The 27076-nt window shown below is 43.2% G+C and overlaps 1 protein-coding gene across 2 annotated transcripts in view; it reads right to left on the bottom strand.

The window, feature by feature from the left end:
* LOC145361845 (pleckstrin homology domain-containing family A member 3-like) overlaps positions 1-27076 on the bottom strand; it is a 299538-nt gene that overhangs the window by 270148 nt on the left and 2314 nt on the right. Inside the window, exons 2-8 of one of the 2 annotated variants that reach the window (XR_013889879.1) lie at positions 25516-25632; positions 23683-23838; positions 21214-21350; positions 11411-11569; positions 10658-10701; positions 9347-9501; positions 4168-6175 (exon numbers count right to left, since the gene is read on the bottom strand). Coding sequence is in view for 1 of the 2 variants with exons in the window: in XM_080217813.1 (XP_080073939.1) it covers positions 6114-6175; positions 9347-9501; positions 10658-10701; positions 11411-11569; positions 21214-21350; positions 23683-23838; positions 25516-25632 (830 nt within the window). In the remaining variant the exon portion in view is untranslated. Of the gene's footprint in view, positions 1-1260; positions 6176-9346; positions 9502-10657; positions 10702-11410; positions 11570-21213; positions 21351-23682; positions 23839-25515; positions 25633-27076 lie in introns of those variants that run through there. The other variant, XM_080217813.1, reaches the window with a different exon arrangement.

Below are 27076 nucleotides of genomic sequence, written 5' to 3'. Positions count from 1 at the left end.
GCCCTCTAGTTTTAGACTCCCCTATCTTTGGGAAAAGATATTGACTATCTAGCAGATCTATGCCTCTCATTATTTTATAGATCTCTATAAGATCACCCCTCAGTGAAAAAAAATTCCAGTCTATCCAGCCTCTTCTTATAATCAAACCATCAATTCCCGGTAGCATCCTAGTAAATCTTTTCTGCACTCTTTCTAGTTTAATAATATCCTTTCTATAATAGGGTGACCAGAATTGCACACAGCATTCCAAGCGTGGCCTTACCAATGTCTTGTACAACTTCAACAAGCCGTCCCAACTCCTGTATTCAATGTTCTAACCGATGAAACCAAGCATGCTGAATGCCTTCTTTGCCTCTCTGTCCACCTGTGACTCCACTTTCAAGGAGCTATAAACATGCACCCCTAGATCTCTTTGTTCTGTAACTCTTGACCTTGCAGTTGTAAGCAAACCTTTTCAGTTTGTTTTTCTCAGTGTTGCTGAGCTTCTACCAGATGCCCTTTTATTGCTACTTAAACGGGGTTTATTTATTTTTACTCTGGGATATTTACGATTCTGCATTGTTAAAAAAACTGTCGACAGATCAGGTGATAGGCGTTTTCTTCATTTTCAGTTTGGAGCTGCTCTTTAGTTTGAGTTTTAGAAAGGGCATCAAGCTGAAAAAGTCTCTTCCTGGCTTTGGAAATTCTGTTGGTTATCTGAAAGAAAGGTCTTGCTTTTTTGAAGTGGGGGAAAAATCTGCTGTTGGTGACTTGCCTAGAGTCCTGGAATTTTGGGAAGCTGTTCTGACTTCAAACTGCCCCAAGTCTATCCAGAGAACTGCAGACTTCATCCAAGGATTCAACTCCAGTATTATGTGAGCATTAGTCTATGCTGTATTAAACTTGTTTGGATGGTCTTATTTATTGGGTTGGTTTGATTGGGACAGCAAGGGTTATACATTGTAGTGGTTGTTTTGTCGTTTGTAATTGATAGAACTTATTGCTGATTTTCTTACTATACATATTAACTATAATTCTTAAATAAATTTTATTTGATAAAAGCTTCCCAGTGGGCCATTTGAATTATACCTGAAATGAAACCTATCATGCTTCTCCTAGCCAAATTCAAGATGCAAAACATATGATCCAGGCAGACTCTAAAACACTTGAGTTTCTGACCTGAACCGTAACACTGCCAGATCAAAATACCAAGTGGCTTTTTAATCACCACAAAAACAAACACCAGGTCGAGTAAAAAAAAAGGCTGCAAACTGTGAAAAATGTTGGTCCAAAACAGCAACTTTATTTATGAAATTTACAATGCTATATTAAAGTAAATAGGCAAGCACATTAAATTTACAAAGAATACCTTCAGAAAAGCAGAGGTATATTCACGTGGATGCTGTGTACAATTTTGCTTTAGTCTGTGGTGAAAGTGGATAAATGTTGACATCAACAATTCCAAGAAACCAACTGTTTCCAAAGTTAGTGCTTTGTGTCAATTTCAAAGTTGTTTCACTGCATCCACTTGCTGGTCCCACAGCGAGTACAACAGTGATACATAGAGATGTCCAGACCTCAGGAAAGGTACCATATAAATGCAATGGAATGGACAACAAGTCTTCTGTTGAGCCATTTTACCCATCTGGCTCACTTTAGGGAAGGAAATCTGCTACCCTGACTCAGTCTGGTGTACATGTGACTCCAGACTCACAACAATGTGGTTGACTTAACAGCCCCTCTGAAATGGCCTAGTGAGCCACTCAGTTCAAAGGACAAATAGGGATGAGCAACAAAATGCTGGCCCCACCAGCAACACCCACATGCCATGAAAGAATTACACTGAAAAAAAAATTTAGTGTTCAGAGGTGTACAGTCAGCTTGATACTGGCCTTTCACCAGAAAATGGGGTTCCAATCTGTCCCTTACTGATATGGTAAAAGTCTGCCAGTTCCAATGGCCTTATGCTAACTTGGTCAGTTTTAAAATGTATTTATTGGTGTCACAAGTAGGCTTACTTTAACACTGCAGTGAAGTTACTGTGAAAATCCCCTAGTTACCACACTCCAGCATCTGTTCAGGTATACAGAGGGAGAATATAGCATCGCCAGTATATCTAATCAGCACATTTTTGGACTATGGGAGGAAACCAGAGCACCCAGAGGAAACCCATGCAGACACAGGGAAAAAGATGCAGTCTCCACACAGTGACCCAAGCCAGGAATCGAACCCAGGTCCCTGGTGCTGTGAGACAGCAGTGCTAACCACTGTGCTGCCCAGTTCGTAATGGACCCAGAGTCTAAAGCAACCCCCAATTTAATAACTAGTTGGCAGAAGGAGCCTTCCTCTACATTTAACTGTGCAGCCCTGGGCGTGCTTAATGCTGGATATTGTATTCTCAAAATATAAAGTGGTCTCTCCCCAGCATTAACAACCTTCAAGAGTACAGATTCACTAAAAAATTAGTTTTAACTACTTCCACAATAATGAATTTTAAGGCCCTTTTCACAAAATTAATAGAAACTTGCAACTAATTTTGACCAGCTCAGTCAGCAACCCATTATAAACAAAATGTTACCACAGCCTAACACAACATTGTAACAGAGCAGAGCAACCATCTCATACTTTTCTTGCATCCTCAAGGAGGACAATGACTTCAGGAATTTGGTTCCTTCAAATGTTACAAAAAGGCATTGCTACATTGTTCATTTTTACCTTCATTTTTACAAAGTTAATATTGCTGAGCAGTGTGGTGCCAGTATTAAAATAGTCAAAGAAATAAACTGGTTCAGTACACAAAATACTGCCTACATTCCCATTTGAGCTTCTCCTTAAACCAAACTAGGTTGGTCTCTTTGCTTAAGAAACAACACAGTCCATTCTTTGCTGGAACACATTTATTTGAAAGGTGACACTTTGTCACCAATCACCACCATCGCACCCCCCCCCCCCCCAACCTTTTCAAAAGTAAATTTTTTGTGCTCGCTTCACCTGGTTACATCACTAATTCGAAATCTGATATATTGAAGAACACAAAGTGATGGATAGGACTTTTGAGAGTAGCCACATTTGATGCATCGTCTCCCTCTCCTGTTTTCATACAATGGAATAATATTTGACAGACCGTCTGAGAAAATGGTACGCTTTCAGTGTCCGTTCAGAAATCAAAGTCAGATTTTATTGGCACATTCAGAAACAAGCAATCCAAGGCCTCTTTTCATTTTCAAAACTAACTTTGGGCCAGGCTCATCCAGGAAGGATGTGGTGTTGCTAAAGGGGTGCAGTCCAAATGGGGAGATGGCACAAAAGTGGAGATCAGCCAGGACTTTATTGAATGGTGGAGTAGGCTCAATATTGCCAACTTATGAGGAGACACGGTCCAACTTGAAAATACAAGCAATGCTACACACTGCTGTTAAAATTCTTTGTACCAGTGCTTTTAATGGGAAATCCATTTTAACCAACTTAGAGTCAAATTAAGAAATGCATCTCAGATGCAGTTTATCTCACGTGGTCAAAAGACTCAAAGGGGACACTGCAACCCCTGAAGAGCCTTTTAAACATTTATTTTTAAAAGAAAGAATCTCCACAATGCCAAGTTGATTTTTACATCATAAGTAGCTAGCAAAAACAGAAACTACACTACGTTAAATCAAAAGAACAGCTTGCTTCATATATGTGCTTGACCACCCTACAGGCAGGCTGGTAAATTTAATTTCTTTAACAGTTGAATTTTGATAGTGAACAAAGACTATAATCACCAGCTGAGAAAGTCAGACTGGAGGTCATTAATTAAAAAGAAAAAGGAGAGAGAGCGCGCGAGAGTGAGGAAAGCGGTTCAGACAAATTATTTTGCTCAGGTGGTGGTGTTCTCTTAAGTATGGAATTCCTTGTTACTGGAAGCATCTTGGAAAGGAAAACCGGAGGACGTTGCAGAGCTGGGGGGGTTGTGGAACAAGACAATGGAGTTAGAGCTAGCATTGCTACTATGGGCAGAATGGCCATGCTGTAAACTTCAGTGGTCTGTTCAAGTAGTCTGGACAGAAAGTTACCGATTGCTTTCTCCCATATTAAATAAATTTGAGTACAATTCCAAAATACTCTGGATTCTTCAGAGTGAACCATTTTCATTTGGGTTTGTTTTAATTACCTTGCACCATCACTGTCAAATATTACACACACACACACACACACGTGTAAATAAAATTACTCTTCAGAGAATGAAGTCAGTATCTTTCACTTACACAAGATGTGTTACGTCTACATTCAAACCTGTTCACATTCCTATGTTAAGAAATAAAACAAATATATAGCAAGATATTAGTTTATCATTTCGTACCTCAAGAGAGCTCGTGCAACTCAACTGACCCGAGAGAAAGGTTAAATAAGGAACAAAGATGACAACATAACTGCAGCATAAGTTAGAGCAATTGGATATGTGGTAAGGAAAGTCAAATACCAATACAACTTAAGGTCCTAGATTTAGTCAAGAAAATGTTAAAATGAGTGTCTACTAATGATAAACTATGAGAAACAACTAATCCTTCCTTAATCTAGGTTTTAAATCCATTTTGGCTAACTTGCAATTTGTTTTGGAAAAAGCCCAATCAGGGGGTGGATAATTTATGAACACTTCACAAGTAGTTTGACCTTGCATCTCCAGCTGAAAGTAATGTTAGTGTAAGAGAATACTGGCAACAGATTCTATTATGAGAAGGAAGTGGCACAGAACTTGGTTTTGGCTTATGTAAACTGAACTCTAAATGACCACTGGAGAAATAGGAGGAAGGGGAGGCAAGCAACAAATCATAGCAGTGTTTTTCAAATCAGTATCAACTTGAAACCATTGACTATCATCTGGGTCTTGTAGTGCAGTGGGTAACATTTCTGCCTCCGAGCCAGAAGCTCTGAGTTCAAGTCCCACCCCAGGACTTGGTAGCTAAAGAAAGTGCATTCATAACCCAGCCGAACAGGTTGCGTGTCAACCTGCAGATCCTTCCAAACACACCAGTGGCTGGCAGTAAGAGTGGGAGAGATTTCTGGTCAACCATGCAATGGAAAGAAAGTTGGAACTTCTACCATCATGATCCATAACCCCAGAGGACAACATTAATGTAAAAGTGCATGTTACCATAACAACTCTGACTCCAAGTCTGTAACATACCACTACACTATGACCACAATTCCCTTTTTAAATAATCACCGGTTAAATTTGGCAGTTAGTTTGACTAAGTCTTCAATCCAATCTACGGGCTGGACGCAGCAGCTGGGGAGATGTCATACGAGTGGTAGAGATGGTATTTATGGAACTATGCAACTACAAATGCAAGTATTTTTGGTGTCACCATTACTTAAATAGCATGACAGCTACCTTGAGCACAGTAATTTAGGCAAATGAGATTAAAATTACCCATTGTAAATGCGGCAGAGACAGTTTGCATCACAGTAAGTGTAATTTTAGTGGTAAGTGAGGTGACTTAACATGGCAGGAGGAGATTGGCAGTCTCCACACATTCCTAATTCAACTGTGGAGCGTGACATGTTAGTGTAAATACCCCAAAGCTCCCCACTTAGTTTTCAAAAGCAAATGAAAACTATTCAGTTCCCATTGTTGATGTTTGAAATTGTGACTATTGGCCATGAAACTATTTGCTGAGGAGATGTTGTATTAATTTACAAAGAGGTATTGCTTCTTGCACAGGAGGAGTGTGGGGGGTGGGGGTAGTGAAATAGATTGTGGTGTTCCTCCCCTTAGAGGATGCTCTCCCCCTACTGCTTCATTAGATAAACAGGACTCAGGGTTCAAGCCAAGTATAAAACAAGGATGGTAATTCAGTTAGGAAACTGCCTTTAAAAAAAAATCAAACATGCAGTCCACACTATCCTGCTCAATACTCAATGTCATTCCAACCAAATACTAATGTGTGAGTGGAGACTCCAACACTAAAGATTAGTGAATTACCAGCATCTTCTGTATTGCAAGTTTCCATTCCTTGATCATTTCACAGGAGATCTCTGGATGATTTTCTGATGGCAATGTGGAAGGAGTTTCTCTTCATTTTCTTTGCTTCCTCTTCTGGCGAGGAGATGTCCATTTCCCATGTGTCGGGGAGGGCACTATTTTCCCGACAACATTATTCACCATTGGCACTGCTGGCAGACTGATCTTGGGCATTTTGGGGAGGCAGTAGTGAATCTGTGAAGTTTGAAACCAAATTAGTCAAGTCATTTCCAGCCCAAACCACCCCACTCCAGAGGTAACATCAGATTCCAAAGCTATATCCAGGAGATAATGTAAGACATGTTTCTCCTTATTGGACCAACACAGGTAATTGCACCAATTTACTTGAGCTACAGCACATTAAGGAGGGCGAGGAGGTAGAGACTAGCTTCTGCACAGACTAAAGTGGTATTTGCACCTCTGCTGTGGAAATAGAGACAACAATTGCACACAGCAGAAGAGAGGGAGAAAAATGGGACAATGGACAGGGCTGCTGATCTTCATAGAATGCCTGCAGTGCAGAAGCTACTCTGCAGATGGGCAAGATACTCTGGGCCAACTGGCCTCTTATGCACTGTAGGAATTCTAAGAAGATCAGCCACCCCACTGAGAATCTTTGTCAAGCCCTCTCCTCCTCGCTATGCCTGTAACCCCACATATTTACAATGGCTAATCCACCTAACCTGAAAAATTTTGGACTGCAGGAGGAAACCCACACAGACATGGAGAACGCCACACAGACAGCCACCCAAGGCTGGAATTGAAACTGGGTCCCTGGAGCAGTGAGGCAGAGTGCTAACCACTATGTCCCTTCTGCTGTGTGGGGGAACCAGCCGTTGTAACACCAGCACTTGACAGAAACAGCAGCTTTTTGTTGCATTTGCTAATGCAGTATTACTTGTCCACTTCACACTAAGGGGAAGTTCAGTGCAGGTTGGTTGAAGAATACAGAGATGAGTATACTTCTCAGGGGGTCAAGTTGCCTAAGCAGTGAAGAAAGAAATTCCGTTCCTGTCCTTGCACATGCCTACGGTATACCTCAGATAGACACAGATACTTCACCACCGTGTCTTGGGGCCGGGGTGTGCAGAATTGAATAATTCCCCTGGCATTGTCTGCAATCTTTCCATCAGTCAAATTCCAACATTATTCCTGGAGCAGCAAAGCAAAAGCTCTGCATATACACAAAGTAAATTGTCAGTGACTGCTTAGGGCAGGGACACAGTTTCAACCGTCAGCAATCAAAAATTATTATGAATACTTGTCCAATGAGCCCAACAGCTCTCAGGCTGCAGGATTTGCAATTGGGCCTGCGTTTTGGTGAGCAACTAGCTAACAAAATGAAGGATATTGATAAATGACACCAAACACAATCTTCTCGAAGGCAGGACAGCAGACTGGGTGGAGAATTCAATATCACAGTGTCCAGCATTAAATACTTCAGCCCCCTGCCCAGTTCAACATTCTGTTCACACATTTTGCAATCGGTGACAGAAGACTAAGTTGTAGTACCACCTTGCACATAATTCTTTCATGGGATGTGGGCATCACTGGCTTAACTAGCATTTATTGCCCATCCCTAATTGCCCTCAAGAAGGTGATGAACTGCCTTCTTGAACCGCAGCAGTTGATTAAGGTAGGTACACCAACTGTGCTGTTGACCCAGCAATGGTGAAGTATTGGCAATATATGTCCAAGTCAGGATGGTGAGTGACTTGAAAAGGAACTTGCAGGTGGTGTGTTTCCAAGTATCTGCTGCTCTTGTCTTTCTAGATGGTAGAGGTCATGGGTTTGGAAGGTCCTGTCAAAAGTGACTCGTTGAGTTCCTGCAGCACATCTTGTACACACCGGTGCCATGTGTCGGTGGTGGAGGCAGTGGATTCTTAAGGTGGAGGACGTGGTGTCAATCAGATGGGCTGCTTTGTCCTGGATGGTGTCATGCTTCGAATGTTGTAGGAACTGCACTCATCCAGGCAAGTGGAGAGGATTGCCTTGTCGATTGTGAGCAGTTTTGGGAAGTCAGATGGTGATTTAAAGAATTCCCAGTCTATGACCTGCTCTTGTGGCCACAGTATTTATATGGCTGGTCCAGTTCAGTTTCTGGACAATGGTCACCTCTGAGAGTCAGGACTCAAGTGAGCAAGTAGCAGAACAAACAGGATGTCTGTCAAACACAAACTCATCCCCAATCATCAACCAATTCAAGAACAGCTTCTTCCCTGCTGTCATCAGATTTTTGAATGGACCTACCATATATTAAGCTGATCTTTCTTTACACCCTAGCTACGACTGAGGAAGGAGGGAAATCAGGACATTGAATGCAATGATCAGCCATGATCAAGATGAATGGCAGAGCAGGCTCGATGGAGCCAACTCCTGCATCTAGTTTCTATTCTGCACCCTCTCCGTTCCTTTTCCCCTATGAACGGTATGTTTTGCCTGTATAGCGCGCAAACAATACTTTTCACTGTATCCCAATAATAAATCAAATCAACACCCACACTATTTTGACAGCACACAACTGCTTCACTTCTCAGTCAGATAATGGAGAAAAAAAACAAAAGGATTTGACCTGAAATTCAAGACCAAAGTTACACATTAACCAGACATATCTGTAAAAAAGTTGTTCAGAGCACGTTTTCGCTAACTGGAATCCACCAGGTAGACCCGTCATTTACCTGATGGCATCAGGTGAATTTAGTCTTGTTCCAGAGAAGGGAGTTCTTCAGATCTCTCAGCGAATTCAAAGGGTGCCAAAATACAATTCAATTCACCATCTTGCTCTCATGCCCACATGTCTGTCCTCAGCCTACTACATTGCTCCAGTGAAGCCCAACGCAAATTGGAGGAACAGCAATTCATCTTCAGGTTCAGCACTTTACATCCAACTTGAACTCTCTCCTCCATTTTGATCATATACCACTATTAACAGCTGCTTTATTCTTTAACACTCCCTTTGTCTTGTGTTCATGGATCCCTGACCTCTTTTGCTCTACCCCCTCTCCTCAAAAGTATAAAACTCATTCAGTTCTGAAGAGTCTAAACATTAGCTCTTTCTCTCCCCAGATGTTGCGAGACGTGCTGGGTTTTTCCAGCATTTTCTATTTTGTTAATGCCAAATACAAGTTCATCAAGGTATTCTAGAGTTTGCACTTTCCAATCCATTTTAAAAAGGGGTCTTTTCACCAAAAAAAAATGGTTTGGGAATAACCAGTTGGACAGCAGCACTTGAACCTGAAGTGTGTTAGATTGTTCTTTCACACCATGTTCCCTGTTTCAATTACTGAATGACTATCGTTGGCTGACCTTTTGTGGGTTACACAAGCAAAGGACATGTTTTGCTAGGACAAGCTGCACATTACTTACTTCCTGGCTGCACCAGGGAACTGTTTTCTGGAGTCTTGCTTTCCATGGGTGGTTTTGTCCACCTGCTGGCTCGATGGGTTACCATTTCTTCCAGATTTCTCATTATTGTAACAGAACCCTTTTGCGGCTGGTCCAGATTGTTCATTTCTGCACTTCTGCAGCCAAAGAGAGAAGAATTAATAAAGGCAGCTTGGAGCAGAGTAGGCCATTCAGCCCCTCAAGCCTTCTCCATATTCATTAAGATCGTGGCTGATTTGATGGTGGCATCAGCTCCTTTGCTGTCTGCCCCCCATCACCCTCACTGATCAAAAATCTGTCTCACTCAGCCTTAAATAAATTTCAATGACCCCAGCCTCCAGCGCTTTGAGGAAGAAAATGCTGCAGAGTAAAGACCATCAGAACAAAAAAATTCTCATCTCCATCTAAAAAGGGCGAGACGCTATTTTAAAACAGTGTCCCCTAGTTCTAGTTTCCCCAACAATAGGGTGGGGATCCAGAGAATTGCCACCTATCAAGTCCCCTCAGGATCTTGTATGTTTTAATAAGGTCACCTCTCGTTATTCAAAACTCCAATTAGTATCAGCCCAACTTTCCTCAAACATTTCATCCCAGGAATGAGTGAATCTTCTCAGAGTTTCTTCCAATACAATTAGTGTAAGATTCACTATCCAAGACTGTAACACAATCTTAGGTAACAGTAATTTACAATTGATATTATATACCAATTGAGTGACATTTAGGAGAAAAAGTCTCTGCACGAATAATTTTCTGCAATACGAAAGGATGGGGAAAACCTACTTCTATTTGAGGGCATCAAAAGTGGACTTTAGTGCTCTTTAGATAGTTGCACCCCGACTCAATTTTTTTTAAATGACGTAACTCATGGAATGTCCCTTGAGGTGGTGGTGGTGACCTGCCTTCTTGAACTGCTGCAGTCCATGTGGTAGGTACATGCCCAATGTTGTTAGAGAGGGAGTTCTAGGATTTTGACCCAGCAACAGTAAAGGAACAAAGGTATTAGTTCCAAATCAGGATGGTAAGTTGCTTGGAGGGGAACCTGCAGGTGGTGGCGTTCCCAGGTATCTGCTGCCCTTGTCCTCTACTATCTAGAGGTCGTGAGTTTTGGAAGGTGCTGTCTAAGAAGCCTCGGTGAGTGGCTGCAGCGTAGATGGGCACACTGCTGCCATTTGTGTGCTGGTGGAGTGTGTTTAAAAAGGAGGAATGGGGTGCCAATCAAGCAGGTAATTGTACTGCTTCTTTGCTCTAACCACTCATTTAAAAGGGAAGGCACTGAGCAGACAAGACACCTACCTGTCAGGTGAAACCACACCACTGTGACTGACAGAACGTTTCACCTGGAAATTTAAAGAACAAACATAAAAAGTCAAGATCTGAAATTCTGAAAGCACAACTCTTTGCCCTGAGGTTTTAGATTATGTAGGTGCGCATCCATTATACCTCCAATAATATTGCAGTTCCTTTTAAACATGCAGCTCAACTGGACAAATGAAAGTTTTAGCATCAATTGCATAAAGTTTCATTCCAGTTAAATTGCAAGTTTATACAATTCAAAATACAGCGTTCACTGAGTGAAGGCAGAAGCTGGAGTCAGTCTGTCTTTCAAGACACAAACTCCCTTTTCCACACAGGTAAAAACCAGTTCTTAGATATACTTTAGATTAATGCCCTAATCTTTTCCCCAGTTAGTAACATCTGCTCTCACTTACAACTTGAGCATACACTTCGATTGTGACAGGATTACAACGTTAACATAAAAGGGTGATACTGTGTACACAATAGATTTGTAACTACCACTCAGACAGTCCTAATGCTTCTGATTAGGAACGGCGATGGCCTTCCCTGCTATTAAATTAGATTGCGTAGCGGCACTAAGAAACAGCAGATCTGTGACATACGTTGGGGGGCAGGTACCGGTCCAAAGAAAAGGGAAGGTCAAACAATATCTGACACATCACAGGACTGTCCAAAACTTGCCCTTGCCTCAACCAGGGAGCCTGCTATAGAATGAAAATAAAAATTGAGATATTTCAAATCACAGCTTACCCTGTGAAGGGGTGTGGAGGTAACATGAGCAACTGGGGACTCTGGGGGTGAAAGTAGCTCCGGGGATATCTTCACACTTGCTATCTTCATACAGTCCTCCAGGGTATTTATAAAGGTATTGCATGTGGCTTTAAGTAAGGATGAAGCCTCATTCATTTTCTGAAAGAAAGGCACACACTTATCAATGAATACGCACAGGAGCGCAATTTTTGTTACAGCCAAGATACAGAAGGCAGCCATATTCCCCAGACATACCACAGCTAATCAGAGTGAAAGTATTAATAGAGATTCATATGCTAATTAGCTAATTGGTTAATTAGGAACACTTCTTTCCCAAAATTAATAACTCAACGACTCCACCAGTTGTGTCTCACCTCTTTGGGACCTAGTCCAATTTGTCACTCCCAATGTGCGAACTCTGCCAGCAAGGTTCAAGCAGCTATTCGACTGCAGGTGGCCTCACAACACAAGGCCAATCAGCTCTCATCTGGTGTCCACCTACCTGCTCTGTCCAGCACACATCTTTGAATAATCAGAAACAGGGATCAAAATTTGTGTACCTTCCCTTGCCACATGGCTCAACTGCATGTCAAATGCCACACTGTCCCATCCTGAGTACCATGCAGCCCAATTTAACCTGCACACTTGGAGCAGGAGAAAAAAGATGATGCAACATGAGATCTCAAGCAGAATTCAGTTGCAATCGACTTCAAAAGTAACTCGAGCAAGATTGATTCAAAGACATGTTTTCAGCAATGTTAATTCAAAGGTGCGGGTGGACATCTTTATAAGTGCAAGGTGCTTCATTTTGGTAGGACAAACTTGAATGCTGATTACAGGGTCAATGGCAGGGTTTGAGGAATGTGGAGGAACAGAGATCTTGGGGTTCATATCCACAGATCTCTGAAGGTTGTCACTCAAGTGGATAGAGCTGTGAAGAAGGCTTATAGTGTGTTAGCGTTTATTAACAGGGGGTTTGAGTTTAAGAGGCGTGGGGTTATGCTGCAATTGTACAGGACCTTGGTGAGACCACATTTGGAATATTGTGTGCAGTTGTGGTCACCTCACTATAAGAAAGATGTGAAAGCATTGGAGAGAGTGCAGAGGAGATTTACCAGGATGCTGCCTGGTTTGGAGGGTGGCTTTTATGAGGAAAGGTTGAGGGAGCTGGGGCTTTTCTCTTTGGAGCGGAGGAGGATGACAGGTGACTTAATAGAGGTTTATAAGATGATGAGAGGGATAGATAGAGTGGACATGCAGAGACTATTTCTTCAGGTGGATGTAGCTGTTACTAGGGGGCATAATTATAAGGCTCATGGTGGGAGATATAGGAGGGATGTCCGAGGTAGATTCTTTACTCGGAGTGGTTGGGGTGTGGAATGCACTGCCTGCTGTGATTGTGGAGTTGGACACCTTAGGAACTTTCAAGCGGTTATTGGATAGGCACATGGAACACTCCAGAATTATAGGGAGTGGGATAGCTTGATCTTGGGTTTGGACATAGCTCAGCACAACATTGAGGGCTGAAGGGCCTGTACTGTGCTGTACTATGTTCTATCTAGCGGCAGCAAAAGGAACTTCCCAAACACTTGCAGCTGAAGCCACAATAACAGCATTAAACTTATGCAACTACTGTTGACAAATAAGAGAGCAGAAAATGGATCCATAGTAGCATTTCAGGATTGTTTACTGTTATCCACTAGATTAAATAAAAGCTTTGACTACACAGAAATAAAAAATAGAAGAAACAGGGCTTAAAGTTACTTTGTAGCATCTAGCACACAGCTATTTTTAAAAAGTTGCAGCGCATTTATAAAAAATTACTTCAGCATTAAGAATAACCAACATCTTTGAGAGAGTAGATTTTTTAAATTTTAATTTTTAGTGATCTGGGCCAGCATTTGTTGTCCATGTTGGTTGTGACTTCGGAATGATTGTGGAAACTGAACAATAACTGGTTTATTGGATGAACATAGCCAGGTGCAACAATACAAGACTATCTGTTACTCAGTCTAAGCCATGAGTATTCTCTCTCTCGATTCTTGGTTCTGTGTGCTGCACATCATCATGTGAACAATCTCCAATCCCACAAGGTCCCTGAACACTCCATCTCTAAGTGCCCTTGAACTGAGTGGCTCACTCCAGTTAAGAGCCAACCATGTTGCTGTGGGCCTGGAGTCACATGTTGGCCAGATCAGGTAAGGATGGCAGATTTCCTTCCCTAAAGGATATTAGCAAACCAGGTGAGGTTATGGCAACTGATGATAGTTGTCATGATCACTATTACTGAGGCTAGTCTTCAATGCCAGATTTATTAATTCAATTTAAATTCCACCAGCTGCTATGATGAGAATTGAACCCGTGTCTCTAGAGAGGGGGAAGACAGAGAGAAAGGTGGGGGGGGGGGGGGGTGAAGGCTGGAAAAAAAACCATAAAGATGGGTACCTGGCATAAAAATAGCTGTCTGGCACATAAGGGGTTAAAAGGCATTAAACCTGCACTGATTTCCAGCACAGACACTGACTTTCAAACACAGACACAGACAATCACTTAAAATTTAACCCACAGGACAGACAGTTAATTGAATTAAAACAGGGAACAAATGCTTCAGGAAGCCAGGCACCTTAAAAGAGATAAAGATAGTCCTGGGATAATGGGGAGGAATGCATAAACACAAAGGAACCATGTACTACAAGAATAGAATAAATTAAGTCATTGATAAGAGGAAATGTACCCATTCATGGAACAATGCGATATTGAAGCGATAATGGCTGTACCTGTCCATAATAATGAGCTAAGAAACGTTGTACCCATTTGACTATAATGATGTGATAATCGTGTCCGGTCCACCTATTGTGTAAAGGATGTAAAGGTGGATTGTTTCTGTTGTTTCATGGAGAGAAGGTAGCTGTCCAGTCGTGCAAGGTGCTGGTGCCTTTTCTCCACGAAGCTCCGTTAAATAAACTGTAATGCTGCTCCTCTAGTCTGACTCCAAAGTGGTAATTTTTCCCACAACAGGGGGAAGAGAGACTTTTCAGCTATGCTTCTAACACTGCAGCCAAAACAAAGCTAAAAACAACCCTTTTACCTGACTGGCACAGTTTGTTTCTCTCCTCCCACCAATGACATCACCCAAGGCTATCAACTGCAGAGATGAATTTAAAAAAAAAATCGCTTCAAAGGGATGCTAATGTCACACCCTTCAGACTATGTCACAGTGGGAGGGAAGGGGAAAGCAGCAATGCATCAGCATTCAGGATGGGGTGGTTAAAGGAGCAAATTGTAATCACATTATCTCCCCTTATTCACGTGTATATTATGGCAGCACAGTGGTTAGCACTGCTGTCTCACAGCACCAGGGACTCGGGTTCGATTCGTGGCTTGGGTCACTGTCTGTGTGGAGTCTGCATGTTCTCCCCGTGTCTGCGTGCGTTTCCTCCCACAGTGCAAAGATGTGCGGGTTAGGTGGATTGGCTGTGCTAACTTGCCCTTTCGTGTCAGGGAGAACTAGGTGGAATTGTGCTTAGTGCAAATTCAATGGGCCGAATAGCCTCCTTCTGCACTGTAAGATTCTATGATTTTTTTTTGAAATGAAAACATTTGTGGGGGGTGGGGGTGGTCATGAGCATGGGAGTGGCTGCGTTTTTGCAAGCTCTGCACTACTCATCTTTTAATCCCCTTTGTCCGGATGCACGACCTGTAATGAGTTCATCCTATATAATCTGTGCAAATGTTTGTGGAAAAAGCTGATTAACTTTTTTTGACTGTGGGGACCTGAATTAAAGAGAAGTTTTTGTCCGTGTGATGTGGTCAGAGCTGACTTGGTTGGGGCCCAGTTCACCAAATTGATGTTACTGATGACCAGGTGGTGCTGTTGGCACCAAGGTGAAAACTGCTTTTAGCAGCGAAAATGTGGATGTATTCTGCTCCCCAGCGCAGATCGAGTATTCACCATGATGAAATGCGAGATATCCTGCAGAGAATGAACGATGCAGAGACGATGGTCCTTTGAGAGGGAGGTTTCCTTGATGAAAGACCACCTTCGATCCTTGGAAGCCCTGCTGCATTGTGTGTCGAACATCCATGAAGTAGGGTTTCCAAGGATCAAGATTCCCGGTCAATTTTAAGGGCTAGCTGCCACACTCTTGCAATCTCAGTTGGAGGGCTGGGCAGAGTCCCAATGTTCCTCAGCAACTTGCTCATGGCTTTGACATTTTCTGGCTCTGTGGTTTATCATTGCTCCTGGATTCCCTTCTGATTACGTGATGTTGTCTGTGTATCCTTGCTGCTGGCTCTTCGTCTGGTCTGCCCTAATGGTGGCAGGGCGGGGGGGTGCTTTGTTCTCTGGCTGGGAGCCCTCTCCTTTGTCAGGGATTGCTCCAAGTAGGTTGTATCTTGGGAGTCATACGATATATATTAGGTTTTTTTTTTGTGTGCAGCATTGTAATCCTTGCATTTGCATGGAAGGAGTATGTTCTTTTGCAGTACCCATTGCTTTAGATAGAGAAAAGATGAGTAGAACCACAGCAGGGTGGGGGTTGGATGCATAGACGTAGAGGTGGTTGGTGCAAGGGTGGGAGTTGTGGTGGCACATGCTTGAGTAGTTGTTCCCTGGAAGGGCACTAAAGTGCCATCTTTCCTTGCCTTATCCTGTTGTTCTGATTCCTCACACACTTTTTTTCGGTGTTCTTTCAATATCCGTTCTGGAGAAGGCACTGACGGTAATGGCAGTGATTGTGATCTCTGATTCTTTGAATTATTTGAATTATTTAGCATGGCCAATCAACCTAACCTGCACAGTTTGACCATTTTGTTATCAGCTCATTTATTAGGTCTAAATTCCTTACAGTGGTGCAACTTGTATGTTAGTTTGCCGCAATTTTGTTCCTGAATACTCAGTCCAGAGAATGCAATTTCAAGCAGCAGGTTAAGAACTTCAACTCAGTTTAAAAGAGGCACCAGAGTGAAAAGCTGACCCAAGGAAAAAAGTGACCATAAGACCATCAAAATCAAATTTGAAACAAAAAAGCTTCACAGATGTCATTGTCAGGAAGAAAGCCTGCCATTACCCAGTCTGGGAAGAGTGTACCTTCAATCCCAATGGCAATGTGCTCCAGCAAGCAACTCACTTACATGGAGCTGACTGACCACATAACAATTAAATGAAAATTAAGTGCTATGGAATGTGGGCATTGCTGGCTGGGCCAGCATTTATTTTCCAACCCAGAGGGCACTTAAGAGTCAACCACATCACTGTGACTCTGGAAATCACATGTTGGCCAGACCGGATAAGGATAGCAAATTTCCTTCCCTAAGGGACATTAGATGGGTTTTTACAATTAACAATAGTTTCATGGTTATCAGCAGATTTTATTCAATTCAAAATTTCACTACGCTATCACCTCCCCTGTTAAAGGTGGACTTGTTCGGGGAGGGGACGGTGTTGGCAGTTTGAGAATTGCAGCTTCTGACCACTGCCCGCAACATGGCTCTTCATTGAGGGAATGATCAAACATGATACCCACGCAGTTGAACTGTTTCTGGAATGCGCAGCCTTGACTAATTGTAGACTTATGTGGACATGAATTCATGATAGATGAAAGCTGTTCTTAAATTAAAATTGATGCGGCACATTCTTGTCAGAGTGGATTCACTCTCAGATACAGTGAAGCACCAGACTGCTTAAACTGGAGCGTTGCTATTTACACAGAAACCCAGGTTGGCATGTTACCATTTCCTGGTTTCCAGATCAATTCAGCAATGCCTTCCGCCACTCGCAGGCAATAACAATGTCAAACCTATATCCCACAATCATCTCTGGTTTCAAAAGCAAAAGGGAATGCATTGAAAATAATGTTCAAGTAGACTAAAGACTATTAGCTCAACCTCCTGCATGTATATCACTCTTCTAATGTAGCATAATACTTCATGTGCCCGTCCCAGCATCTCCATGTCAAAATAATTAAAAGCTTGGCTAAAGAGATAGGCTTTAAAGGAGCATCTTATCGGGGGAACGACAATGTAGGGAGGCGGAGAGAATCCCAATGTTCAAATTCTTAGCAGCTGAAGGCACAGCCACCAACGGATTACAATTAGGAATGCGCAGGAGACCATTATCAGAGGAGTGCAAATATCTTGGAGGGTTGTTGGGGCTGGAGGAGATACAGAGGTAGGGAGGGTTGAGGCTCCAGAGGGATTTGAAAACGAGGGTGAGAATTTCATTTTAGGAAAGTGAGGTACTGTCAGACTGGGAGCAAATGGAAGTCAGACAGCACAGGGGTGATGGGTGAGTGAGATTCATTCTCAGTAGCAGACAGGCTATTGTTCCACCCCCCGCCCCCAAATATGCACTCTGGTTGTAAAATTCCGAGCAAGCCTATTACTCACTGCAGAAACCCGAGGGTGAGGCTTAACACACCCAAAAGCCTGCAGAAGGAAGTAGTGCGCACATGCAGGCCTCTGATGCTGCAGGCAGCCTGAAGCAGCTCCCACCCCCCCACAATTGCAGACGCCCACGGCCATAGACGCAGTCCCAGCCAACCCCACCCTCCCCGATTGCGGCCCCACTGACTACTGCAGAGTACCAACAGGCCCCCTTCTCCCTTTAGCACTCCCCAGGTACTGCCCAGGTGCCACTGCCTGTGGGGCACCTCCCTTGCCCTCAGCAGCCACCGGCGAGGCCAAGTTGAGTGCTCCCCGTTCATGGGGAGCATGTCTATTCTTCACCGGCGAGAATGTCTCCGGACAAGGTCAAAGGAGAGCCGAGCCCAGATGATTCAGTGCCAGGCTCACTAATGACATTGAAATACTTCTTTAAATAAATTTGAATACATTAACCTGCCTTGTACTTATTCCCAGGAACAGGCTGACTGCACCGGAAATCCGGCGCTCGTAAAATGGTGCTGGTCACTTTACGACCGCATCACGTCCAAAAATGGGCACAATGCGATGGTAAAATCCCAGTCTAAGTCTCCAAGGTTGATCTCCCACAGGACTGCTTAGTATTTGAAAACTCTGCGATCAGCGATCAAAGAAAAGGCCAGGCAGCGCTGCCTTAATGACTATCGTTCGATGGCTCTGACATCCATCATTGAAGTGCTTTGAGAAGTTAGTCATGGCACGAATCACTTCCGCCCTCCCAGATTGTAGTGGATCCACTACAGTTTGCCTATTGCCACAACAAGCCCACAGCAGACCTGGCCCTGCATTCAACCCTGGAACACCTATATAACAAAGACACCTATGTCAGACTCCTATTTATTTATCGACTGCAGCTCAGCCTTCAACAACATTATTCCTGCGAAACTCATCTCCAAACCCTGTGGCCTGGGACTCAACTCCTCCCTCTGTGACTGGATCCTAAACTTCCTAACCCAAAGACCTGCATTCCAGGTCAGTAAGGATAGGCAACAACACCTCCTCCACGATCATCCTCAACATTGGTGCCCCACAAAGCTGTCTCCTGAGCCCCTTACTCCTTATACAACTATGACAGTGGGGCCAACTTGATTTTCAAGTTTGCTGATGACACCACTGCAGTGGATTGGATCTCAATGACGAGATGGAATGCAGGAAAGAGATAGAGAATCTGGTGAACTGGTGCGATGGCAATCTCTCCCTCAAAGTCAACAAAACAGAGATAGTCATCGACTGCAGGAAGTGTAGAGAGGACATGCCCCTGTCTACATTAACAGGGATGAAGTAGAAATAGTCAAGAGCTTCAAGGTTTTAGGTGTTCAGATCACCAACAACCTGTCTGGGTTCCCCCATGCTGACACTACAGTTAAGAAAGCCCACCAATGCCTCTACTTTCTCAGAAGACTAAGGAAATTTGGCATGTCAGTTACGACACTCACCAACTTTAAACAGATGCACTATAGAAAGCATCCTTTTTGGGTGTGTCACAGCTTGGTATGGGCTCCTGTTCTGTCCAAGACTGCAAGAAACTACAAAGGGTCATGAGCAAAGCCCAGTCCATCACTCAAACCAGCCTCCCATCCATTAATACTGTCTACACTTTTCACTGCCTTGGAAAAGCAGCCAGCATAATCAAGGACCCCATGCACCCCGGACATATTCTCTTCCACCTTCGTCCATTGGGAAAAGATACAAAAAAGTCTGAGGACATGTACCAATGGACTCAAGAACAGCTTCTTCACTGTTGCCATCAGACTTTTGAATGGACCTACCTCGTATTAAGTTGACCTTTCTCTACGCCTTAGTTGTGACTGTAACACTACATTCTGTACTCTCTCATTTCCTTCTCTATGTACGGTATGCTTTGTCGGTATAGCATGCGCAAGAAACAATACTTTTCACTGTATACTAATACATGTAACAATAATAAATCAAATCAGTCTCCCAACATTAATATGCAGGAATCAGTTGCCTTCAGATTTCCCCAACACCCATGATGCACAAGATCCAAACATCCCACAGCTCAAATTACCACATCCAATTGCAGGAAACTCTGCTACAGTTTTGGTAGAACTGGAACAACCACATTTCTTTAGTTAAAGAAGTAGCCAAACAATCTCAACAAAGACTCAACAAAAACATTTTTTCTTGATATCCTTCCCCTCAAAGAGGCAACTCTTTGTTTCAGGCTACAGTTTCCCCCTCTGGCTCCTCATTCCCAATCCTGGATAGTGAATGTTGGAAGGCAGTGCAACAAGACCACAAAACAGGCAACGTTTGGATGAAGTACCATCTTAGCCTATTGGACCAGACCTCCATTCCACCATCTCAACATCCAACCCATCTTCAAACGAGTCAGCCAGATTCTGTTCCACTACCCAACACACCGGCTTTTCCCAAGTGTGGGCCATTCTATACACAAAGCCTCCCTCAGAGGCTCACACAGCAGAAGATTTACAGGTGCTAATGGAGGAAGTTGTGAAAACTTATGAAAAGGAATGTCAAAAACACAAAGGGTTATGAAGATTGGAAGAAATATTGGTGGGAAGTAGAGGCCAAGATAAAATGGTCAGTAGCTGGAACACATTTCACAAGTTAAGAACCTGGTCAGAAAATGGTTACTGCCACCACTTGTCAGCACCTTCCAAACCCACAACCACAGCCATCTAGAAGGAGGGAACACCACTATCAGCTGCAAATTCTCCTCATGCCACACATCCTGATTTAGAAATATATTGACCATTCCTTCACTGTCGCTGGGTCAAAATCCTGGCATTCCCTCCCTAACAGCACTGTGGGTGTATCTACACCACAGGGACTGCAGCGATTCAAGATAGCAACTCACCACCACCTTCAGGGGCAATTGAGGATGGGCAATAAACGTTGGCCTAGCCTGTGAAGCCCACATCCTGTGAAAGAATACAATTAAAAAGAAATCCAGGTAGAAGGGCAATGGCGAAGAACACATTCTCCAAAACACAAAGAAGTGCCCAGCAGAGGAATGGGTAGCGATCTCAAGGAAAGAATGATCAAGACTGTGATTCGGGAGGTCTTGTTGAACAGGGACTGAAATGTGCACTTTGAGAAAAGCAGACATCCCAAGACTCGAATTGTGAAATGTGATTCTGGAGAAGAATGGAATGGATCAGTTGGAGAGAAGATGAGAGTGAATGAAGATGTTCTCCAGATGGTGGAGGGGGAAAGACTGTCAAAATAAATTGAATGTACAATCAGGCAGTGGCTTTACAGACTGACCATATGGGAAAAAAGTGGTGGATGTTTAACACCAATCAGCAGTAAGTAGTTACCAAATCAGATGCAAGCTCATTGCCCTGGCTTTGTACTCATTAGCCACTCAAAATGACAGAAAGTCCTGGGTACATTACCTCGACATCTGGAGTTGAAGTGGCCTGGACTGGCTGTGCAGACTCCTGGATCTTATATACCTGCTGTATCAGCAAATCACAATACAGTCGAAGCTCAGACATCTTGGATTTCAAGGAATCCTCAGTCTCATTGATCTCTGCAGATTCAAAACACTTCAAAATGTCACACAGAAAAATAAGCAGAATGCAAGAAAAGGGCTCGTTATTAAAATATCCCTAAAAAAGATCCACCTAATAGGATGGCTGTTTCAAATAGCTAGCATGAGCCAATGGGCTGAATGGCTTCCTTTCCTGTGCTAGAAAATTCTGCGATTCATTCAGTCTATTTCTGTGCTGATTGGAGTTATAAAAAGAAGTTTATACAGAGCATGTTAAGCAAAGGAGTGCAGAGTGACCTAACAGGAGTAGAAACAATCCTTTACAAGCACCCCACAATGTTAGCCTTCCCAGAATACCCTAGGAAAACAAGGAATGCATCCACAAGCTGAACTTCCAGGAATCGCTGGCAGCAGTTACTAAGATCATAATGTCACACTATTGTGAAGCTGGGTGACAGACACAGCTTATGGCATTAAAAAGACTTGCCCCATTTTCAACCCCCTCAGCGTCCCAAACTAACAGTTGTTGAGTTCCAGCCATCTGGAATCATTCTGATCCCAGGAAATCTCTGCTTCGTCCACCCCCATCACATAAACCTCCAAAGAGCCCACTAACACGTGTGTTCAGAAATTAACTAACTGCTTGCAAATGTCCAAGCAAACCAGCTGCATAAATCTCCAACAGTGTTCAGCCTAATCACAGTCGTCAACTTGCAAAGGTTCTCATAGTCACGTCCTGCTGTTCTTGAAATGGTTGCCCTTGCACTGGACACCAGTACTTCAAGCAGGCCACACATTTTCTCAGCTAGCCCCATGTTTCTGAAACAGATGCTAATCCCCCCGCAAAATTAGAGCTATCTTCATTCAAAGTGTTGAACTCCCTAACACCTCAGATCTCTGGCTGGACAGAGAGCACAGTGCCAGAATATACGCGAGTCAGGCTGACTGTAATAGGATGGGGATTACAGTTGGTCTTGGTACCTGTGGATTGGGGCAGGGAAAAAAATTGTCAACATTCAACCCAAGGTGTTCCTAGTTGAAGTGACTGGAACCTGGGACACAGTTTAAAAATACAGTCTCCCATTTAAGACAGAGATGAAGAGAATATTTTTCTTTCAGAGGGTTGTCTGTGGAATTTTGTTCTCTCGGGAGCAGTGAAGGTTGGGCCATGAATATATTCAAGGCAGAGTTAGATTGACACCCTTATTGATCAAAAATCTAAGGATATAAAAAAGGGACAGACGCTAAAAGTAGAGTTGAAGCCACAATCAGATCTCATTGAGGGGCCGAATGGCTTACTCGAGCTCCTAATTCACATATTTGTTTGTAAATGTGATTCTTGTATGTGAAGTGTTTATGTTTACTAGACTCATACCTGGAATTGGCGGGTTGTCTTATGAGGAAAGGTCGAACAGACTTGTATTCACTGGAGTTTAGAATTGCAAGAGGCAACTTGATTGAAACATACAAGATCCTGAGGGGGTGCAACAGTTGCGGGGGGGGGGAGGGGGGGGAATGTAGAGAGGATGTTTCCTTTTGTGGAAGTATCTAGAATTCAGGGTCAGTGTTTAGACAGAGATGAGGAGATGATTTTTTTCAGAGGATGGTGAGTCTCTGGAACTCTCTTCCTCAGAAGGCAGTGGAAGTAGCGTCTTGGAATATTTTTAAAGGCAGAGTTAGATCGATTCTTGATTAACAAGGGGGTGAAAGGTTGTCAGGGAGCATCAGGAATGTGGGGTCGAGGTTATAATCTAATCAGTCATGATCTTATTGAATGGTGAAGCAGGCTAGAGGGGGTGAATGGCCTACTTCTGCTCCTAATTCATATATTCATGTGAAGTATTTGTGTGATGCTTATGCAGAGATATCCAGTGCACTGTCACAGATGATGATCAGATGCAGGAATTACACAAGGGTTACAGCACAGAAACAGGCCATTTAGCTCAACTGATCAATGCCCCACACAAGCCTCCTTGAACCCTAATTTCTCTTTACATGTATTTGTGCTGGTCACCAACTGTGACAGCAACTTGGGGTTAGGGGGTTAGTGTTTTGCACATTCTCACCACTGGAATAAATTATTTCCTCCTGCAATCTGTATTGGATGTCTTATTTAATATTAATCGAATATCCAATTTAGGAATCCTGAAGAGGCACTAAGTGTTCCTATAGCTTTCTCACTGGGAATCGGCAAGTTCAGCACAAAGGAGATTTGTACCAGTCAATGCATTTATTAGCCAAGTTATCAGGAGGGTGACAAGAGGAGTATCTCCAGGTGCTTTTTACTGTCATGTATCGCAGAATATCTGAGCACGTGGATCAGTAGCACCGAGAGAGAAAAATAACAGGAAGGATAGAATAAAAGCATTACCTCTTTCTTTCTTGCTCCTGCTGTCAGCCAGGCAGGCTTTGGCACTGCCAAGTGCGACCAACCATTTCTGTCTCTCTGCAGCATTTACGGCCTTGAGATAGAAGTATTGCTCTCCCGGGATGATCAAGTCCATCCGGGTGAAGTCTGCTGTGTGCACTAGTAAGAATATATTTTTTTAAAAACTTTAAATGAGGAGAAAAGGCTCCTTGGTGTACGATCTGTGCCTGTGTCACTCAGCAAAAACCAATGGCCATAATGTACTAACAGTAAGACAAGGGCAAGGAAGTCCAACAAATGGCAAACAGGAACACGGGAAAGCATTGTTGAAGCAGGAATAAACCATTTAGCTGCACAAGACTGTTGTTATGCCAAGAAAAGATCTGCATTTACATAGCGCCTTTCATAGCCACTAGATGTCGCAAAGTGCTTTGCAGTCAATGAAATACTGTTACAATGCAGGTAATGAAGCAGCCAATTTGCGCACAGCAAGATCCTACAAACATCAATGCTATGACGACCCAGATAATCTGTTTTGTTACAGTGTTGATTGAGGGATTGATATTGGCCAGAACTCCCCTGCTCTTCATCAAAATAGTGTCCCGTGATTGTTTACATCCACTCAAGTAGGCAGATGGAGCCTCGGCTATAAAGTTTCATTACAGTGCTCCCTCAGTTCTGCACCAGGGCGTCACCCTTGATCTCTGGGCTCAGTGCCCTGGAATGGGACTTAAACCCAAAACCTCATGACCCAGAGACAGGAATGGCATCAACTGAGCAACAGGTGATACACAATTAGATCATGGCAGACCTGGTTCCCAAACTCGGCTCCATACTCGCTTAATACCTTTGGCAAGCAAATATCTCCAATTTAAAACCATCAGTTGAGCTCATGTTTGCTGCCTTTTGTTAGGAGAGTTCCCCACTTCTATTACTCTGTGAGAAGTATTTCCTAACTTATTGGCCTGGCTCTGATTTGAAGGTTATGCCCCTTTGTCTTCAACTCTCCCACGTCTCAGCAGCTTTGTTCCATACATCATGTCTGTGTATTCTAAACTACCTTCATGTAAAATAATTGCATTGGGGAAATACGAAAATACATTTCTGAGTCACCTTTACCTGCCCATGGACCCAGGTACTGCTGGTATTTTATTTTAAAACCTTCATTGTATTTGATTCCCTGAGTCATCCTGATTAACATGTAGCAATCCCTCCCTAACGTTTCTGTGTAAGCAGACCAGTTCACACTGGTCAGACCAGAACTGCACCCTCCCAGGCATATCAGTGAGGAAGCATTAACCTTTGGCACAATTCCAAACATTTTATGAGCGTGTTTCCCCCTTACTTTTGCATGGAATGTTGGTGAAACTGGATGGGCCAGCTTTTATTGCCCATTCCTAACTGCCTTTTAACTGAATGGCTTGCTAGGCCATTTCAGAGGGTAGTTAAAAAGCAACCACACTGCTGTGGCTCTGGAGTGCAGGCCAAACCAGGCAAGCACGACAGATTTCCTTCCCTAAAGTAAACTAAATGGATTTTTATAACAATTGATAGTTGTCATGGTCACCATTACTGAGACAGCTTTTAATTCCAGATTTATTAATTGAATTTAAATTCCACCAGCTGCCATGGTGGGATTTGAACCCAGGTCTTCAGAACAGAGATTAATAGTCCAGTGACATTGCAACTATGCCACCATCTCCCCTAAAGACTAAAAGCGCTAAGGAGGGACATCATTCCAGACATGGCTGTACCAAACTGTGAGGGTGCTTCCCAGAAGGGTCCCACATGAATCTTCAGCAACTCCAAATGCAAAAACTGCTTTCACATTCCTACCTTTTATCTCACACACGGCCATTTTGATGCTCCCTTTACTTCCTTTGCCAACATCTTCTTGTGAATCATAGTATGACAATACAGTGCCATCCAGCACAAAGTACCGTGGCTGCCAACCTGCCAAATGAAAGATTGGGATGATAGATAAATAACAAAACAGGAGATTAAAAAGAGCATTGCCAATTCCCATTGTTCAGGGCACCCTGCAAGCAAACATCTCGAATTCCTACCTGACTGCTCAAAAATCAGAGAAACTGTTCATCTCCAGAGACACTTATTCCCCTCCCTAGGGCCAAATCCTTGTATTATGTATCCACATAAGTGGCAACTGCTCCTTCTTTTACACTCCAGTCAAGATCAGAGCCCTACATTCCCACACTAATGCAGATTCAGTTACCTCAGCTGGTGCCTCAGAGCCAACCTCAGACACATTGCAAAGCTCAGCTTAGTTTCTGAATCTAAAATCCAAATTAAGCTTTGCAAATTTATAAACTCATCATCACTAAGGCTCTTAAACCAAAAGAAGCCAAAATCCTTACAGAATTCCTTCAACTTATACAAGTAACACTTGAAACCAAAGAACACAACCCAGAAACAAATTGAGTTAAGGTATGGGCAAAGACGTTTTGTTCCAGTATGATTTGGAGCATTGGGCTTCACCTATGTATATTGGAGTGCCTAGCAGTGGCAGATGGCATTTAACCCTGGTAAGTGTTAACACTTTGGAAGAAGAAACAAGATGGAAGGCTCAGAAGGATTGGAGGTTAATTATTCACAGATCCCTCAAATCAGCAAAGCATGTGAATAGGATAGTTAAGAAGGCAATTGTGACACTTGCTTTTATCAATCGTGGTATACAGTATAAGAGCAAGGTGGTAATGTTGGAGCTGTACAGAGCATTGGTTAGGCCACAGCTGGAGTACTATGTGCAGTTCTGGTCACGTCACTATTAGGAAGGATGTGACAACACTAGAGTGGTACAGGGAAGGTTCACCAGGACATTGTCTGGGATGGAGTATTTGAGCTACAAGGAAAGATTAGGCTTGGATGGTTTTCTCTGGAGCAGAGAAGGCCGAGGGGGGACATTATTGAGATGCATTAGATTACGAGGGGTATATACAGGGTGAGTCAGGAGCAGCTGTTCCCCTTAGTTGAAGGGTCATCTCAAGGGGGCATAGTTTTAGGGTAAGGGATGGGGGATTCAGAGGGCATTTGAGAAAAAACTTTTTCACTCAAATGGTGGGAATCTGGAGTGTGCTGCCTGGGATGGTAGTGGAGGCCAGAAACCTTACAACTTTTAAAAAAAAATTTGATCGAACACTTTAAATGTCTGAATATTCAAGGATATGGGACAAGTGCAGGTATATGGGATTAGCACGATTTAGTGGTAGACGTTGTCAGGGCTGACTTGATGAGCTGAAGGGCCTTTTCTGCACCGTATGACTCTAGAGCACAGGATGTGGCTGAGCGAGCAGAACAGCCAGAGCTAGTAGGGGTTAAGATAAGGTCCACGACTGAACATCTCCAGCCTGCCTTTTGCTCAGCTGATCAATTTGGCCAG

Source organism: Carcharhinus amblyrhynchos, chromosome X (assembly GCF_965287045.1).
Source record: "Carcharhinus amblyrhynchos chromosome X, sCarAmb.v2.hapA, whole genome shotgun sequence".
Taxonomy (NCBI): Eukaryota; Metazoa; Chordata; class Chondrichthyes; order Carcharhiniformes; family Carcharhinidae; genus Carcharhinus; species Carcharhinus amblyrhynchos.
Note: the sequence above shows the minus strand (reverse complement) of the source record. Positions and strands in the feature narration are given on the sequence as shown.